Source organism: Oncorhynchus clarkii, chromosome 20, assembly GCF_045791955.1.
Source record: "Oncorhynchus clarkii lewisi isolate Uvic-CL-2024 chromosome 20, UVic_Ocla_1.0, whole genome shotgun sequence".
NCBI lineage: Eukaryota > Metazoa > Chordata > Actinopteri > Salmoniformes > Salmonidae > Oncorhynchus > Oncorhynchus clarkii.
This window is the reverse complement of record NC_092166.1, coordinates 31,079,919-31,096,768: the sequence shown is the minus strand read 5'-3', so window position 1 is coordinate 31,096,768 and position 16,850 is coordinate 31,079,919. Positions and strand designations below refer to the sequence as shown.

At 45.2% G+C, this 16,850-nt stretch overlaps 1 protein-coding gene across 4 annotated transcripts in view; it reads right to left on the bottom strand.

The window, feature by feature from the left end:
• The window catches only part of LOC139376194 (E3 ubiquitin-protein ligase mib1), a 91,845-nt gene that overhangs the window by 4,020 nt on the left and 70,975 nt on the right, over positions 1 to 16,850 (bottom strand). The window contains exons 13-21 of one of the 4 annotated variants that reach the window (XM_071118479.1): positions 9,373 to 9,505; positions 8,543 to 8,629; positions 7,838 to 7,996; positions 6,533 to 6,714; positions 6,181 to 6,370; positions 5,793 to 5,871; positions 5,518 to 5,664; positions 4,061 to 4,141; positions 3,390 to 3,490 (exon numbers count right to left, since the gene is read on the bottom strand). In XM_071118479.1, the coding sequence (XP_070974580.1) occupies positions 3,390 to 3,490; positions 4,061 to 4,141; positions 5,518 to 5,664; positions 5,793 to 5,871; positions 6,181 to 6,370; positions 6,533 to 6,714; positions 7,838 to 7,996; positions 8,543 to 8,629; positions 9,373 to 9,505 (1,159 nt within the window). The remainder of the gene's footprint in view (positions 1 to 3,389; positions 3,491 to 4,060; positions 4,142 to 5,517; positions 5,665 to 5,792; positions 5,872 to 6,180; positions 6,371 to 6,532; positions 6,715 to 7,837; positions 7,997 to 8,542; positions 8,630 to 9,372; positions 9,506 to 16,850) is intronic. The other 3 variants (XM_071118480.1, XM_071118481.1, XM_071118483.1) reach the window with 3 other exon arrangements.

Below are 16,850 nucleotides of genomic sequence, written 5' to 3'. Positions count from 1 at the left end.
GGTCGGATTCGCATTTATTGTCGAAGGAATGAGCGTAACACCCGAGGTCTGTACTCTGGAGCGGGATCGACTTGGAGGTGGAGGGTCAGTCATGGTCTGGGCAGTGTATCACAGCATCATCGGACTGAGCTTGTTGTCATTGCAGGCAATCTCAACGCTGTGCGTTACAGGGAAGACATCCTCCTACCTCATGTGGTACCCTTCCTGCCAGCTCATCCTGACATGACCCTCCAGCATGACAATGCCACCAGCCATACTGCTTGTGATTTCCTGCAAGACAGGAATGTCAGTGTTCTGCCATGGCTAGCGAAGAGCCCGGAACTCAATCCCATTGAGCACATCTGGGACCTGTTGGATCGGAGGGTGAGGGCTAGGGCTATTCCCCCCAGAAATGTCCGGGAACTTGCAGGTGCCTTGGTGGAAGAGTGTGGTAACATCTCACAGCAAGAACTGGCAAATATGGTGCAGTCCAGGAGGTGGAGATGCACTGCAGTACTTAATGCAGCTGGTGGCCACATCAGATACTGACTGTTACTTTTGATTTTGACAACCCCCCTTTGTTCAGGGACACATTATTCCATTTCTGTTAGTCACATGTTTGTGGAACTTGTTCAGTTTATGTCTCAGTTGTTGAATCTTGTCATGTTCATCCAAATACTTGCACATGTTAAGTTTGCTGAAAATAAATGCAGTTGACAGTGAGAGGACGTTTCTTTTTTTGCTGAGTTTATTTACGAAATGAAGTTGTATTTTTGCAGTTTTACTTTAGTGCCTTACTGCAAACAGGATGCATGTTTTGGATTATTTCATTATGTACAGGCATCCATCTTTTCACTCTGTCATTTAGGTTCGTACTGTGGAGTAACTACAATGTTGTTGATCCATTCTCAGTTCTCTCCCGACACAGCCATTAAACTGTTTTAAAGTCACCATTGGCCTCATGTTGAAATGCCTGAGCGGTTTCCTTCCTCTCCGGCAACTGAGTTAGGAAGGATGCCTGTATCTTTGTAGGGACTGGTGCAATAATACACAATCTAAAGAGTAATTAATAACATCACCACGCTCAAAGGGATATTCAATGTATTTTTATTTGTTAAAAGTACCATCTACCAATAGGTGCCTTTCTTTGCGAGGCATTGGAAAACCTCCCTGGTATTTGTGCTTGAATCTTTGTTTGAAATTCATTGCTCAACTGAGGGACCTTACAGATCATTTTGTGAGTGGGGTACAGAGATGAGGTAGTCATTAAAATAAATTATGTTAAACACTATTATTGCACACAGAGTGAGTCCATGCAACCTAATATGTAAAGCACATTTTTACTCCTGCACTTATTTAGGCTGAAGAGGTTGAATACTCAAGACATTTCAGCATTTCATTTGTAATAAAAAAAAATTAAAAAATACTAAAAAAACATACTTTCCCTTTGACATTATGGGGCATTGTGTGTAGGCCAGTGACAAAAAATCACAATCGAATCCATAGTAAATTCAGACTGTTACAACAGAACATAGAATAAGTTCAAGGGTGTGGATACGTTCTGAAGGCATTGTAAGTGAATGGTTATTGGATGTGCCGAGCATACACACAAAGTGGACTGTTCAACATTTGTTTATTACAATTAAACCAAATCTGAACCAAGAACAATGGGGCAGAAAAGTATTTAGTCAGCCACCATTTGTGGGTACACTTCAACTATGACAGACAAAATTAGGGAAAAAAATACAGAAAATCACATTGTAGGATTTTTTATGAATTTATTTGCAAATTATGGTGGAAAATAAGTATTTGGTCACCTACAAACAAGCAATATTTCTGGCTCTCACAGACCTGTAACAACTTCTTTAAGAGGCTCCTCTGTCCTCCACTCGTTACCTGTATTAATGGCACCTGTTTGAACTTGTTATCAGTATAAAAGACACCTGTCCACAACCTCAAACAGTCACACTCCAAACTCCACTATGGCCAAGACCAAAGAGCTGTCAAAGGACACCAGAAACAAAATTGTAGACCTGCACCAGGCTGGGAAGACTGAATCGGCAATAGGTAAGCAGCTTGGTTTGAAGAAATCAACTGTGGGAGCAATTATTAGGAAATGGAAGATATACAAGACCACTGATAATCTCCCTCAATCTGGGGCTCCACGCAAGATCTCACCCCGTGGGGTCAAAATGATCACAAGAACGGTGAGCAAAAATCCCAGAACCACACGGGGGGACCTAGTGAATGACCTGCAGAGAGCTGGGACCAAAGTAACAAAGCCTACCATCAGTAACACACTACACCGCCAGTGACTCAAATCCTGCAGTGCCAGACGTGTCCCCTGCTTAAGCCAGTACATGTCCAGGCCCGTCTGAAGTTTGCTAGAGAGCATTTGGATGATACAGAAGAAGATTGTGAGAATGTCATATGGTCAGATGAAACCAAAATATAACTTTTTGGTAAAGTCTCAACTCGTCGTGTTTGGAGGACAAAGAATGCTGAGTTGCATCCAAAGAACACCATACCTACTGTGAAGCATGGGGGTGGAAACATCATGCTTTGGGGCTGTTTTTCTGCAAAGGGACCAGGACGACTGATCCGTGTAAAGGAAAGAATGAATGGAGCCATGTATCGTGAGATTTTGAGTGAAAACCTCCTTCCATCAGCAAGGGCATTGAAGATGAAACGTGGCTGGGTCTTTCAGCATGACAATGATCCCAAACACACCGCCCGGGCAACGAAGGAGTGGCTTCGTAAGAAGCATTTCAAGGTCCTGGAGTGGCCTAGCCAGTCTCCAGATCTCAACCCCATAGAAAATCTTTGGAGGGAGTTGAAAGTCCGTGTTGCCCAGCAACAGCCCCAAAACATCACTGCTCTAGAGGAGATCTGCATGGAGGAATGGGCCAAAATACCAGCAACAGTGTGTGAAAACCTTGTGAAGACGTACATAAAACGTTTGACCTCTGTCATTGCCAACAAAGGGTATATAACAAAGTATTGAGATAAACTTTTGTTATTGACCAAATACTTATTTTCCACCATCATTTGCAAATAAATACATAAAAAATCCTACAATGTGATTTTCTGAATTTTTCCCCTCATTTTGTCTGTCATAGTTGAAGTGTACCTATGATAAATTACAGGCCTCTCATCTTTTTAAGTGGGAGAACTTGCACAATTGGTGGCTGACTAAATACTGTATATAAACTCAAATGATGCATGGCGTTTAACAAGGTCTTTAGTACATACCACCATGTCGTCTTTCGTACATACCACCATTACATACCACCATGTCGTCTTTCGTACATACCACCATGTCGTCTTTCGTACATACCACCATGTCGTCTTTCGTACATACCACCATTACATACCACCATGTCGTCTTTCGTACATACCACCACGCTTACCTGCTCCTTGATGTCCTGCAGTTGCTGCTGCAGCTTCTGAACGTCAGCGTTGACATTGGTGTTGTCTTTGTCTCTCTGCATGGCCGGGATGTTACCGCTGGCTGTAGGAGGGAAACAAGGATAGAACGCACACAAAGTTGAGAAAGTAACCAACAACCAACATATGCAGGCTCTCAAACTAGTGGCCCCCGGAGCCGTTTCAATGCAGCCTAGAGAGACCGCAAGCGGGAGAGATTGAGAGAGAGAAGGGGAGATGCCTTTCATTCTGTTGGTGGCAATGTCAACGCAAACCTCCCTTATATTGACATGCTGCTCTAAAGGCCAAACGAATCAAGCAATCATATAGCCCCGTCTATGTGGGCCATTCTGGGAAGAGTTCTACACTTGAATCCAGGCCTTTTTTTAACAAGCAGAGATTTCAGAGTTCGACACATGCACTTCCCCAGACAGTGTTCGGCCGAAAGTGGTCCGAGGCCACGTGCTTGAGGGCACAACCTGTCTGAATGGTGGAAATCAGTGTAATTGTGGGTGTGTGCGATTCTGTGTGTGGTGTGGAGCGGTGAGCGAAGGACCGCTGCAAAGGAAAAGGGGGTTTAGGCAGCAGGGCCTAGGCCAGGCACGGCAGACAGCAGAGGGGAGTTTTGAACCAGGGCAGAGGATGAGATACTTACACCAACTTAGCGCCAGATTGTTGGGCTGGAGCAGATCCTGCTGCGACCCCCCTGCCATTAGAGCTGAGTTAGAGCTACCTGCTGAGAATAACCAGTCACAGTGTTATAGCAGGAGCCCCAGATACAACTCCACAAGACAAGGCCTGAGGAGGAGCAGTCTACTCTCTATTAAAAGGCCTCGAGAGAGAGACAGAGACAGAGAGAGAGAGAGAGAGAGAGAGAGAGAGAGAGAGAGAGAGAGAGAGAGAGAGAGAGGGCAAGGAAAATGAGGTTATTAAATCAGAAATAGATGTTAGGTGGGAAGTGGGGGGTGGGGGGGGGGGGTGGGGAGTCTTCTCTAGATCGAGTAAGGCAGCTGGTTGCAACCGCTTCCTCCCAAGTCGAAAAACAAAAACACACTAAATAGTGTTATTAGGACCAGGAAAAAAAGCTGCTTGGGTCAGCAGTACCCAGCAGGTAACCTGACAACTCTTTAGTGCTCCCCATTAAACACTAACACTAAGGCTAGGTCAGTCTCATCTAGGTTGGCATCCCTCTTCAAATGTCAAGGGACATACGGGAATGTGCATGTGCGCATCTGTGTGTGATAGACGATGTACTGTGTATTTGAAGAGATCGGTGTGTGTGTGTGTGTGTGTGTGAGTATGTGTGTGTTTGTGCGGTATGTGAGTTTGTGGCAACACACAGAAAGATCTTTCGACAAGCAAATCTTCGGCAAATCAATAGAAAAATCAGTGAACTTACAACAGTTTCCCCTTTAACTCAACATAAAATAATAAGGACAACAAAATAAAGGGAACTGCGTGTGAGGTGCAGTCATAAAGGAGGGACAATAATGTGATTTAAGACCGTGGGCAACTTAAAGACAACACTAGGGGATGGTGAACGTAACCCAAAATACACACATTAAAAGAAATGACCAACATTGTACCGTCACTGCTTAGCTAACAGATTGATTTGGATGGAGAAATGGACTGATGGCGATATTGGAAGCAGTTTGACAAATATACTTCTAGGGGCCATTTAAGGGAAAATTAATAGCCAGTTATGGATGCCAATTTCTGTTAATCACATGAGTGCATGCTGCTAAAATGTTATAAAACTGACGTGACTGAATTACATGTTATGATTAAACACATTCCATAAAAATTGGTCAGCCAGTTCTCGTCTGATTAAGTTGACGATCATAGATGACGCATTAAATGACCTCAACTAGGGAGGTGGTGTCCTAGTCTGGGAAAATAACACACTCGACTAAAAAACACAAAACAATGACAACGCTTGAATAATGAGTGAGCAAGACGGCTGTGAATCAGAAAAACCAAAGCCAACAGCAACAGAACATGTTCATCGTGGGGGGTGGGGGGTGGGGGGAAACGAAGGGACGGTGAGTCATGACAAGAAAGGAAGGAGGATAAAAAGGGAATTAAAAGGGAACGTGTGGAAGATTCACTCACTAAGGTCCTCATCATCCTCATCATCATCATCATCATCATCAGCTGCATCATCCTCCATACCTTTCCCTCCACAACACAGGACGAAGGGCGTGCGGCGTTCCACAACAGCCCGGCATTGTACGCACTTCTTCATGAGGCTGGCACAGTCTGCAGCGAGGGAGGGAACAAACACGGACAGAGTCACAGGTCAGTAAGGCCCGCTGGAACAGGCGACAGGGTCCCATTCCACAGGGCACACCGGACGCGACCTAGGCTGGTTCACTTAATGTACTTACTCTCACAAGCGCACATGTGACCGCAGGGCTCGAAGAGCACGGCAGCCTTCTTGTCGGAACACACGACGCACTCCTCAATCTGTACGGAGACAACAACAAAAAACAACATCCGATGTCAATGAAAGGAAGGAGAAGAAAAAGTCGTACCTCTGATTGGAGGATGTCTTTACCCCCCCACCCCCACCCAAACAGATTGAAAACATCTATCAATTGATTCTCTCATTAGCAACTTATTCAGCTTGATACTTACCGAAGCGCAACAACGGTTAGAGTAAATCATTCAGGGACATCAATGGGAGACTAAAGATCCTAAGTCAGAACACCTCCCTAAAATGCTCCAATACAGACATGATCACTTTATCGAGGCTGGGTGGGTGTGCAACAGTACCTTGGTTCTGGACTGGACCTGGTCCTTGCAGATGAGACACTTCTTGACGCGGGGGGAGCAGAGAGAGCAGGTGGCGATGTGTCCGCACGGTCCGAACAGGGTGTCTCTCTTCATGTCAGAACACACCATACACTCCTCCAGGGTCTCACCGTTACTGTTCAGAGACGGGCTGCGAGAGCCCACCTGGCCACTGGAGGGGAGACACGGGGAGAGAAGAGGGCGTTGGTGAGAAAGAGGAGACCGGACACAACGGAAGGTAGGGGAGACAACTACTTGAAGCGCAACAACCGCGTTATAGTGTGGGTTATAAGGTCTGGGCTGGGAGCTGGGTAAAGGAGCTGGGGTTTCTTACCTGGTCTTCTCCTTGTGGCACTTGGCCAAGGCCTTACAGAGGCTGGGGTCGGGGCAGAGGTCCAGAGGGGACTGGCCCTTCTTGTTGCGGATGGTCAGGTCTGCTCCGTTAGCCGCCAGGAAGCAGGCGATGGACGCTGCACTCTTCTTCTCTGCTCCCTGGGTGCCCAGGCCCATGATCAGCTGTGGAGGACCAACACACAGGAGTCAGTAACGCGGTCTTTTTCTGTCTCCCTTATTCTTTCACCCATTCTCGGTCTTTGTCCCATTCCACCCCACCCCCCCTCCCAGCTCCACCAGACAGAGGAGAGGAGAGCAGAGCAGACAATGTCTAATTAGAATGTGTGAACTAGCGTGTAGGGCTGTACAGGTTGAGGCTGGGTCACTCTCCCACAGCATCACTTTCCAAGATGGCAGTTGAATTAGCCACCCAAATGGCTCCATCAGTACAGATGTAAGCCACTGGTTAGAAAGAGTCAGACATGTTGAGGATAAATGACTTGGGAGACGGGGGCTTTGAAAAGGCCCAGCCAGCCGAGTGAGGAGCTGTCTCGGCATAGTAATCAGTCGAAACGGAGCTTGAAATCACAATGAAGCATGTCCCTTTATGTATATCTCTCAATGGGACTTTCTTGTTTAACCCATCTAGATAGTCCATTGATGCGCCAGCGAGTCAAAATCCCCGTCAAAATCCGTCAGTATAAGCTAGATATCTGTTTTTTTGTTGTTGCTTTGGATGCGTCTCAATCCACCACATCCGCCAGTGTCGCACCTCCGCACCTGCGGTGAAAGGCGGCAGAGCCAGAGCGTGGTCTGTTAGACCATGAGACATCCTGAAAACGGTTTGGCCTACAACCTATAATGACCACTCTATGGAAAGGGGAGACTCCCCGCAAACGCGATGGTGTTCTCCGTTTGGCTCTACGACCCCGCAAGTGTCACGGGATTCATCTCAAGGTAACCGGTACAGGTTTAAAAGAAACGAATGAAGGTATGAAGGTAGTTTACCCAAAAAAGGCATTAAATATGTATTAAATAAATATATATATTTCATCAGTTTTTTTAATATCTCCAAGATTTAGGGCAGACACGTCAAAACCTTGATTCTTATGATTTATTTTTGGACTGTCCTTTTTGCCATTTATGAATGTATTACTCAAAAAGGGTCCTAAAATCCCAAATCAAACAGCTAAATGATCCATTGTTTGACCATCTTAAAACAACTCCATATGTTAGCTTAGCACCCCCTCTCCCCTCCCTCGACGTCTTAGACTCTAAATAATTCAGTAAATAAATAACCCCGTACCGTGTTTTTGGATGGTTCCCAGGGCTCCACCTTGCTGACGTCCTGCATGTCCTGCAGCTGGCGGAGCTGGGACAGCGTGTGGTGACGCAGCGCTTCGTGGAGAGGAGTGTCCCCATCCTTGTCCTGCACGTCCAACTTGGCTTCCGCTCGCACCAGCAGCTGGAGAGAGACACAGAGCGTTCCAAATGAACATGGTGCTAATTTACAATGAGCATTTATTTATATAACAATTCAGTACCAATTTTTCAAAGCGATCATCATCCAAATGAGTATAGCACCATATCGTAGCAAGACGTCCAGAACATGACTGTGGTCGTGCTGTGCCAGTCTGAGGCTGCACTTGCCAACCACTCCACAAGATGGCGATGTAACAGCTTTACCCAGACAGGAGCCCCATTACTCCCCTCTCACGTTCCCTCCCAGAAAGCTTTCTCCTTTCTTTGGCACTACGTCAGCTTGGACCGAGCGGGCTAATTCTACTGCAGGAGATCCTCCATTTTAAATGAAACGTGGGTAACTGTCTTTGATGTTCTCAACAGCCTTTAGTGCACCGTCAGGGGGACAGATGGCGAGATAACTACAGATAGCATCTTCAATTAGTGGTAGGAGAGAGGGAGTGAGAGGAGAGGAGCGAGGGAGTGAGGAGAGGAGCGAGGGAGTAAGGAAAGTAGAAAAGAGGGAGGGAGGGAGTGAGGAGAGACTGACCCTGACTATCTGTGTGTGCTGTCTCTCCACAGCCAGGTGCAGGGCCGTCTGTTGGTTTACATTCTGGATGTCCAGGCTGGCACTGCCCTGAGAGGAGGAAACAGAGGGAACACACAGAGATGGGGGGGGGGGGGGAGAGAGAGCTATCGTTCAAATAGTCCTGTATAAACTCCCCAGTATAACATGCTGGTTCTGTGGTGTACCTCCTAATGTACACTACAGTACATTGGTGCATGACTGCATGGTTTAAGCTAGGGCTGAGCAATATAGCAAATTCATACACATTTATATAAAAGGAATTGGCGACTAGTTCTCATTCTGAGAAACAAGCGTCTTCTTATCCAGGTAGGCGACTTGATTTCAACATCTAAAAAAGTGGACAGGCTAGCATGTTGTTCAAACAGACAGAGATGGACAGAAGGGTGTGTTCAGAACAGTTCAACTCTTCTACCTTTTTAGCAAGCAAATACATCTAAGTTGGCTAGACTTTACATATAAAGATTAGCAGGTTACTCACTAGCACATGGGCTTGTGCTTCAGGGATTGTTTGAGACATTTTCTATAATGCCTGCTACAAGAACTTGGTCATTCTTAGTGGGGATGTGCATTGTACATGGTTCTGGTTCAATTTGTAACCAAAAGGGCATTTTCATAGCCAGATCAGTGACTATTGAAAAAAGCAGGTTCCAACTATTTCGATAAAATAAAAATGATAACTCGTATGGTTGTGGAAGGCTTATATTTGGCCTAGGTATAATTTTACAAGCCCAAAATGTATTCTGGTATTCCAGACTGTTTGAAATGCAGTGGTGTGTTAGTGTGTGTCCTACCTGGTGAACCAGCAGCTCGGCCACCTCCACGTGGTTGTTGAGTGCGGCCAGATGCAGGGCGGTGTAACCATCGTCCTTCTTCTCGTCTACGATCCAGGGCCGCGGCAGCTTGGACAGCAACACACGCATGGCACTGCAACGAGAGAGAGAGAGGAGAGAGAGAGGAGAGAGAGTGAGAGAGAGAGAGAAACCGAGAGGGAGGGAGAGAGAGGGAAGAGCAGGAAGATGACAGTTTGGTGCATGACAACAGAATCCTAGGAAGGAAGGAAGGAAGGTCATGGGGGCGCAATCAATTGATCAGTGCTGAATGACTCGGGATGAGTCCCAAATGGTGCACTGCCTTTGACTAGATTCCTGCCGGCCCTATGGGATAGGACAGTGATGGTCCAGTCACGTGGCCAGGATACATTTTGGAAATATGATAACATTCCTCAACGTATCTATAGATTCCATATCTCAAAGTCCAATACGTCTATTGAAAGGCATCACTCCACTGAGGACCAACATACACTACAGAGAAAGGTGCCGAAACACATAGCAGTGCACCCCCCCAAAAAATCTATTTTTAAAAAACACATACACCAGTTCGATTTTTTTCAACAGTACATTCATTCTTACATGGAAACTACTAGAATGCTAAGGATGGCCTTGGCTAGTGGCACAACCACAGCTTCTATTTAGGCTAACCTTTGTGGAGTAGTGTACGAGTGCCTGACGGAATTTGAGAAACCCACGTCCTCAAGTCAAACCCAGTTGAAAGAAGAGAGAAAGTCTCTCCCTGGTGAAGCAGCACAAAAGCCCCCGTTAATTGAGAGGCAAACTGGTCATTACACCACAGTTAGCTGCTTTCAGTCAGCTCTCCTTATGGGACGGGGGGGGGGATCTATTGTTTAAACAGGGTTGTTTAAGAGGGGTGCGTTGCGAGGCAGCAGCGAGTGGCTATGCTCCTGTTTGAAGGTCATTTGGAGGTTACATGCCTTATAGAGAGATGGCTGCTGCACGGGGAAACGACATGACGAGAAGGCAGTTAGTAGTGTGTCCGGACTGGAATAAGGCCTATTGACAATCTGCAGAGCACTTGGAAAAGAGAGCCAACTATGCAATGACGCCACACCAAAACAGAGAGGGGATAGAACATTGGACTGGAGAGAGCAACATTACAATGGAAAACTGGCCTATATGGGCAGACCCTATTTGAACGTGGGAGAGAGGCGGAGCGGTAGGAGGACAGAGACAGGCATGCCACAAACCCCACTGCTGAGCAGACTGGGTCTTCCATCAAACCTCCTCAGCTAGCCAACACACATCCAAGTATCTCTCTATCCATCTCTCCATCCCCTCTTGCCCTGCCCAGCCCAGCGTAAGCAGCCTGGGCTAGAAGTGACCAGCCCACAGACCAGTCAAGTGGCTCTCATCCCAACACACACTGCATGCAGTGAGGCAATATCGTAACCTCCCTAATACAGTCAACCAGGCCAATAGTCCAAGACTAAACCTGGCTATATCTACTGACTTTGTTGGGGAACTTTTCACTTCGGCCCGCCCTAGCCGTGGAACGGCGTAGGTTGCATATTTGAACTGCGACAAAAAAAAACAAAAAAAAACAGCCAAGTTCAAAAGGGTTTTGCCTTGCCAGGACTTTACAGCCGTGTCATGTACTAGAGAACCAGCAGTGGAAGGAAGAGGGAGCGCAGTAGTTGCTAGGTAGATATTTGGTCCTTATACACATGTAGTAGTGAAACAAAAAGAACGATAGCGAAAGAAAGAAAGTAGAGAAGCAGGCACACGCTGGGAGTAGAGTAGGCTTTGGGGCTCGGAGCTCTCTGGAGTACCAGTTAGCTGCAGGGTGGATTCTGCTAAACCCACACTCTCTCTCTTTCTTTAGAGTAATAAATAGCATCAGCATAGTAACCCTCCAAGCTGCAGCAGAAGTTCAGTATACATCTGTACAGAGCCGAGCTGACTGCTGTATTACTGCAGTGCTGCAGAATACCCTGATCCCTAGTCTCTCTCTCTCTCTGTCTCCGCACAGCGCCTGTCTTAAGCACACCTGCATTGCTTGCAGCCATCTTAAAATGTTTAATGCAGGAGAGCGTGGCTTAAACGTGTTGCCAACCAGCCGCAGCTCTACTGCTACCAATTCTCTAAACGGTCAAGACGTGTCACTGCGAAATAGTGCAGTTGTTCGTAAGATAAGATGTAATGATCACGTGGAACACTTTCGAGAAATTTCCCTCAAGAATATTTAAACAACTGTATAAACTAATAAATATTTGACTGCTGTATTCTTATTCTCTATTCTACAGCACTGTTGAGTTGAGAGAGAAGATAATGTTGTCATCCCAAGAACTCTCTACAGCGTGACATTGAGAGTCAACCTTCCTAAGTTTGCACTCTCCTTGACGACAAGAGTTTTCATGAGATCCACAGGCAACCATCCCATGCAAAAGCTTTTGTTCTCTGGTCCTTGCTATCTGGTATCCTTGGGATGTCCCTACCCCCCATTGAAGATGAAAGGTAAAATGGTTAACGCTGCAATGTGTAACTTTTTGGGCGACCCGACCAAATTCACATACAAATGTGAGTTATAGATCTGTCATTCTCATCGAAAGCAAGTCAAAAAAAGTGGTAGATCTGTTCTATGTGCACTACTTCTATGCTTCCCGTCAAATTTGGTTTTTGCATCTTTTACTTTCAGTTTTGTATACCTGCTTCAAACAACTTAAAAAAATATATTTTAGTTTTTTTGAAAATATATTTCACCGCGGTTTAGACAGTACAATGATTCTCTACCTTATACATCGTTTTGTCAAACTTAAATTAGCAGAAACCCATAGACTTCCAGTCATTGCGCTAAAGCTAGCTAGCATTGGCTCGCAAAACTACCCCTCTAACTTCCTTCATACTGGACACAGAGACATAAGAAAGGTAACCATGAGCTCATCTGACTGTGGAAACAAATAAAGGGCCTCATTGCAAAATAGCCTATCTTGACTTTGTGTCTGTGAAAACTAGTGACAACCGGAAAATGACGCAATTATTCCAAAACTGGAGCTCATTGTTGGAACACATTTTAGGTTGTGTCCCGCAAATTCGCATGTAAAAATGGAACAGAAAAAGCAAATGAACATCGTCTTCAAGAGTCAGTCAGACCTACAGACGTTTTCGTGGGAATACTGATTTTCGTAATGTCTCATGGTCTCACAAACACCGCTGTAGCTCGGCCACCTTTCAACGCAGATGCGGAAGGCCGACAGAGACAGATGGGGTGGATAGAGACGCAGCCAGACCAACAAAAAAAACATCACTAGCTTAAATTAACGGATTTTGATGGCCATTTTTTAAATTTGACTTAGATTGAAGATTTAAGGATTAAGACTTAAGGATTAAGGTAAACTTAAAGTTACAGGTCCCCAGTCCCAGGTCCCCCAACAAAGTGACTAGGGCCTGGCAGCAGACTGGTGGCCTCTGGTGTTTGCTAGGTGGTACTGCAGCACTGTGCTGCACTGGTCAATTAGTGCTGGTTGGGGTGGAGAGAGACAGAAAGGAGAGTCTCTCCAGTAAAGAAGAAGCTTGACCATAGAGATGGATAGAAGTCGCACTTGCACACTGCATGGACAGTGCCATCGAGGACTTTTACATTAGCTATCATGGCAAAGATAGGTACTCTCTCTTTCCAGCTCTATGAGGTTGAATAGATTGACAGGCTCCCTGCCACGCTGGGTGAAATGGGCAGACATTAATATTAATGCACCTGCCATGCTGCCTGGCCGGCACTGCTGCAATGCAGTTAGCTATTTGCCGAAGAGGCAAGATTTTTTTTTTTTTTTTAAAGGGAGGATGGATGAAGAAATAACATACAAAATATCTCAAACTAAAAGCATAATTTTTGGGACAAATCACTCGCTCAACGCTAAACCTCATTTAGATCTATTACTAAATAATGTGAGCATTGAGCAAGTTAAGGAGACTAAACTGCTGGGTGTAACCGTAGATGGCAGGCTTTCAAGGTCAAAACAGACTCAAATGGTTGCTAAATGGGAAGAGGTCTGTCCATGATAGGGCGTTGGTCTGCCTTCTTCACATCAATGCACAGTATTAAATAGAGCAATGACTACAAGTAACTTATCCACCCCAGGTAACTCAAACCAGCATTAAATCCAGTTTCAAAAAACAGATCAAGTTTGACATTTTTGCAAATTTATATTTTTTTGAAATATAACATTTACATAAGTATTCAGACCATTTACTCAGTACTTTGTTGAAGCCCTTTTGGCAGCGATTACAGCCCCGAGTCTTCTTGGGTATGACGCTACAAGCTTGTCACACCTGTATTTGGGGATTTTCTCCAATTCTTCTCTGCAGATCCTCTCAAGCTCCATCTGGTTGGATGGGGAGCATCTGTTCATCATTCTCTCCATCCTGACTAGTCTCCCAGTCCCCGCTGTTAAAAAACATACCCACAGTTTGCTGCTGCCACCACCATGCTTCACCGTAGGGATGGTGCCAGGTTTCCTCCAGACGTGATGCTTGGCATAAATGCCAGAGTTCAGTCTGTTTCATCAGACCAGAGAATCTTGTTGAAAAAGTCAAGGGGTCTGAATACTTTCCGAATGCACTGTAGATCTTGTATTGTAATTTGCACTGTACCATGTATTAGACATATATATTCTTTGTATGTACTGACATGTAGGCCGTGTGTGTATTTCAGTCCCATATTCATCATTTTCTATACTATGTATTATGTCATGTTTCATGTAGACCCCAGGAAGAGTAGATGATGCTTGTACAGTGGCTAATGTGGATGCTAATAAATACCAAATACTTGATGTTTTATCTTGGTGGTGTGTGAGTGTGTTTTCACTGTGAGAAAGGGGTTATGTGGGAAAGAGGGGGAGATAGAGGGAGAGAGCACATTGGAGATGGGAGGCAGAGGCTGTGGACAAGAGGTCGACCAATTAATCGGAAAGGCCGATTCTGCGTTGCATATAATTGATGCAGTGCGCATTCGCAAAAAAGGACTGTCGTTGCTCCAACGTGTACCTAACCATAAACATCAATGCCTTTCTTAAAATCAATACACAGAAGTATATATTTTTAAACCTCCATATTTAGCTAAATGAAATCGAGGTTAGCAGGCAATATTCACCAGGTGAAATTGTGTCACTTCTCATTGCACGCAGAGTCAGGGTATATGCAACAGTTTGGGCCGCCTGACTCATTGCGAACTAATTTGCCAGAATTTTACGTAATTATGACATAACATTGAAGGTTGTGCAATGTAACAGGAATATTTAGACTGATGGATGCCACCCGTTAGATAAAATACGGAATGGTTCCGTATTTCACTGAAAGACTAAATGTTTTGTTTTCGAGATGATAGTTTCCGGATTCGACCATATTAATGACCTAAGGCTCGTATTTCTGTGTGTTATTATGTTATAATTAAGTCTATGATTTGATAGAGCAGTCTGGCTGAGCGATGGTGGGCACCAGCAGGCTCATAAGCATTCATTCAAACAGCGTTTTGCCAGCAGCTCTGCTGTTTATGAATTCAAGCCTATCAACTCCAGAGATTAGGCTGGTGTAACCGATGTGATGTGAAATGGCTAGCTAGTTAGCAGGGTGCGCGCTAATAGTGTTTCAAATGTCACTCGCTCTGAGACTTGGAGTAGTTGTTCCCCTTGCTCTGCATGGGTAACGCTGCTTCGAGGGTGGCTGTTGTCGTTGTGTTCCTGGTTCGAGCCCAGGTAGGAGCGAGGAGAGGTACGGAAGCTTTACTGTTACACTGGCAATACTAAAGTGCCTATAAGAACATCCAATAGTCAAAGGTATATGAAATACAAATGGTATAGAGAGAAATAGTCCTATAATTCCTATAATAACTACAACCTAAAACCTCTTACCTGGGAATATTGAAGACTCATGTTAAAAGGAACCACCAGCTTTCATATGTTCACATGTTCTGAGCAAGGAACTTAAACGTTAGCTTTCTTACATGGCACATATTGCACTTTTACTTTCTTCTCCAACACTTTGTTTTTGCATTATTTAAACCAAATTGAACATGTTTCATTATTTATTTGAGGCTAGATTGATGTTATTGATGTATTATATTAAGTTAAAATATATTATATATCATTATTCGGTATCGGCTTTTTTTGTCCTCCAATAATCGGTATCGGCTTTGAAAAATCATAATCGGTCGACCTCTACTGTGGACCTCTAGTAGTAGCAGGGCATATAGACTTGACCAGGGCGTTAACACAAAGGAGGCTTGGAGAGAGATTCCGGAGCGCATGGAGGGAGGGAGGGGAGAGAGGCCAAGTGTAAAGGATGATGGAGACTCGAGCTGGAGAAATAAAAAGGCAAGCTCCTTTTGTTAGGCGCTGTGTTAAAGCTTGCAGGCAGCAAGAGAGAAAGTGCCTCAATGCAGAAGGGCACAGCGGAGAAAGTACGGGGGGGGGGGAGAGCGAGAGAGAGAGAGAGAGGGAGAGAAAGGGACCAATACAGATGGGGAGAGAGGGATAGAGAAAGAGACGGAGGAAGAGAGAGCAGAAGTGAAGGCGTTGATGGAACTGGGTCACGCTGCGGGAGATCTCAGAAGTCCCTCAGGAGCACTCTACTGTTGTCTTGGGCTGCAATTTGTCATTGACTGGGAGCCTGTATAGCGAGGGTGTGTGTGTGCATGGGTGGGTGGAATGGTCGACAGGGCCATTCTGCTACCCTTGCCTAGCTGACAGCCATCTGTGTGGTGGTCAGTACCTGGTACCCACAATGCAACAGGAGGTGAGAGGGAAAATAACTAATATAGGATAGAGCTAAATAAGAACAGTGTGTTCCATAATGTTTCACTGAAGAAAAAAAAAAGAAATCCAGACTTAATATATTTGGTGTTGTCAATATTTTATTTGGTGTTGTCAATATTTTAAGTTAACAGATGTGCGCGCTGTTTTCATCATGCAGGTATTTAATTGAATAATATGGCTAGATGGAAACCTGTCTACTGCCAACTCCTTAAGGAATTTCATGCCAAACAAATTGAAACAGACTGGCATTCAGGCTACCATCCTCTAGCCGGTGCCCTCTCTCTGGTGTGAGTCTGGGGAGTGACAGTCTTCAGTGAGAGCTCGGCTAGATGATGTAAATATATGATGATGTAGCCTAAATAAGTAAATCGAGCCCCACAGGATGGTCTTGGCTATTAAAAGGGGTATGGATGCCCACTGACCCAGTCCCACCGTTGAGATGGACTCCACCCTCTAGTCTCTCTCAATGTAGACTGAAAGGCTAAATAAACCAGTGCAGGCCAAAGCAGCACATCACAGAGGAACCAGGCTCCAGCTCAATAGAAAGCCTTTGATTAGGCTGGCGTGGCTGGAATAATTCTCCCTGCAAAGTGACCTTTGCTGTCTACCTGTCGTAGGCCCTGCGTGTGTGTGCTTATGTTAACCACTATTTATTTGCATGTAACAGGA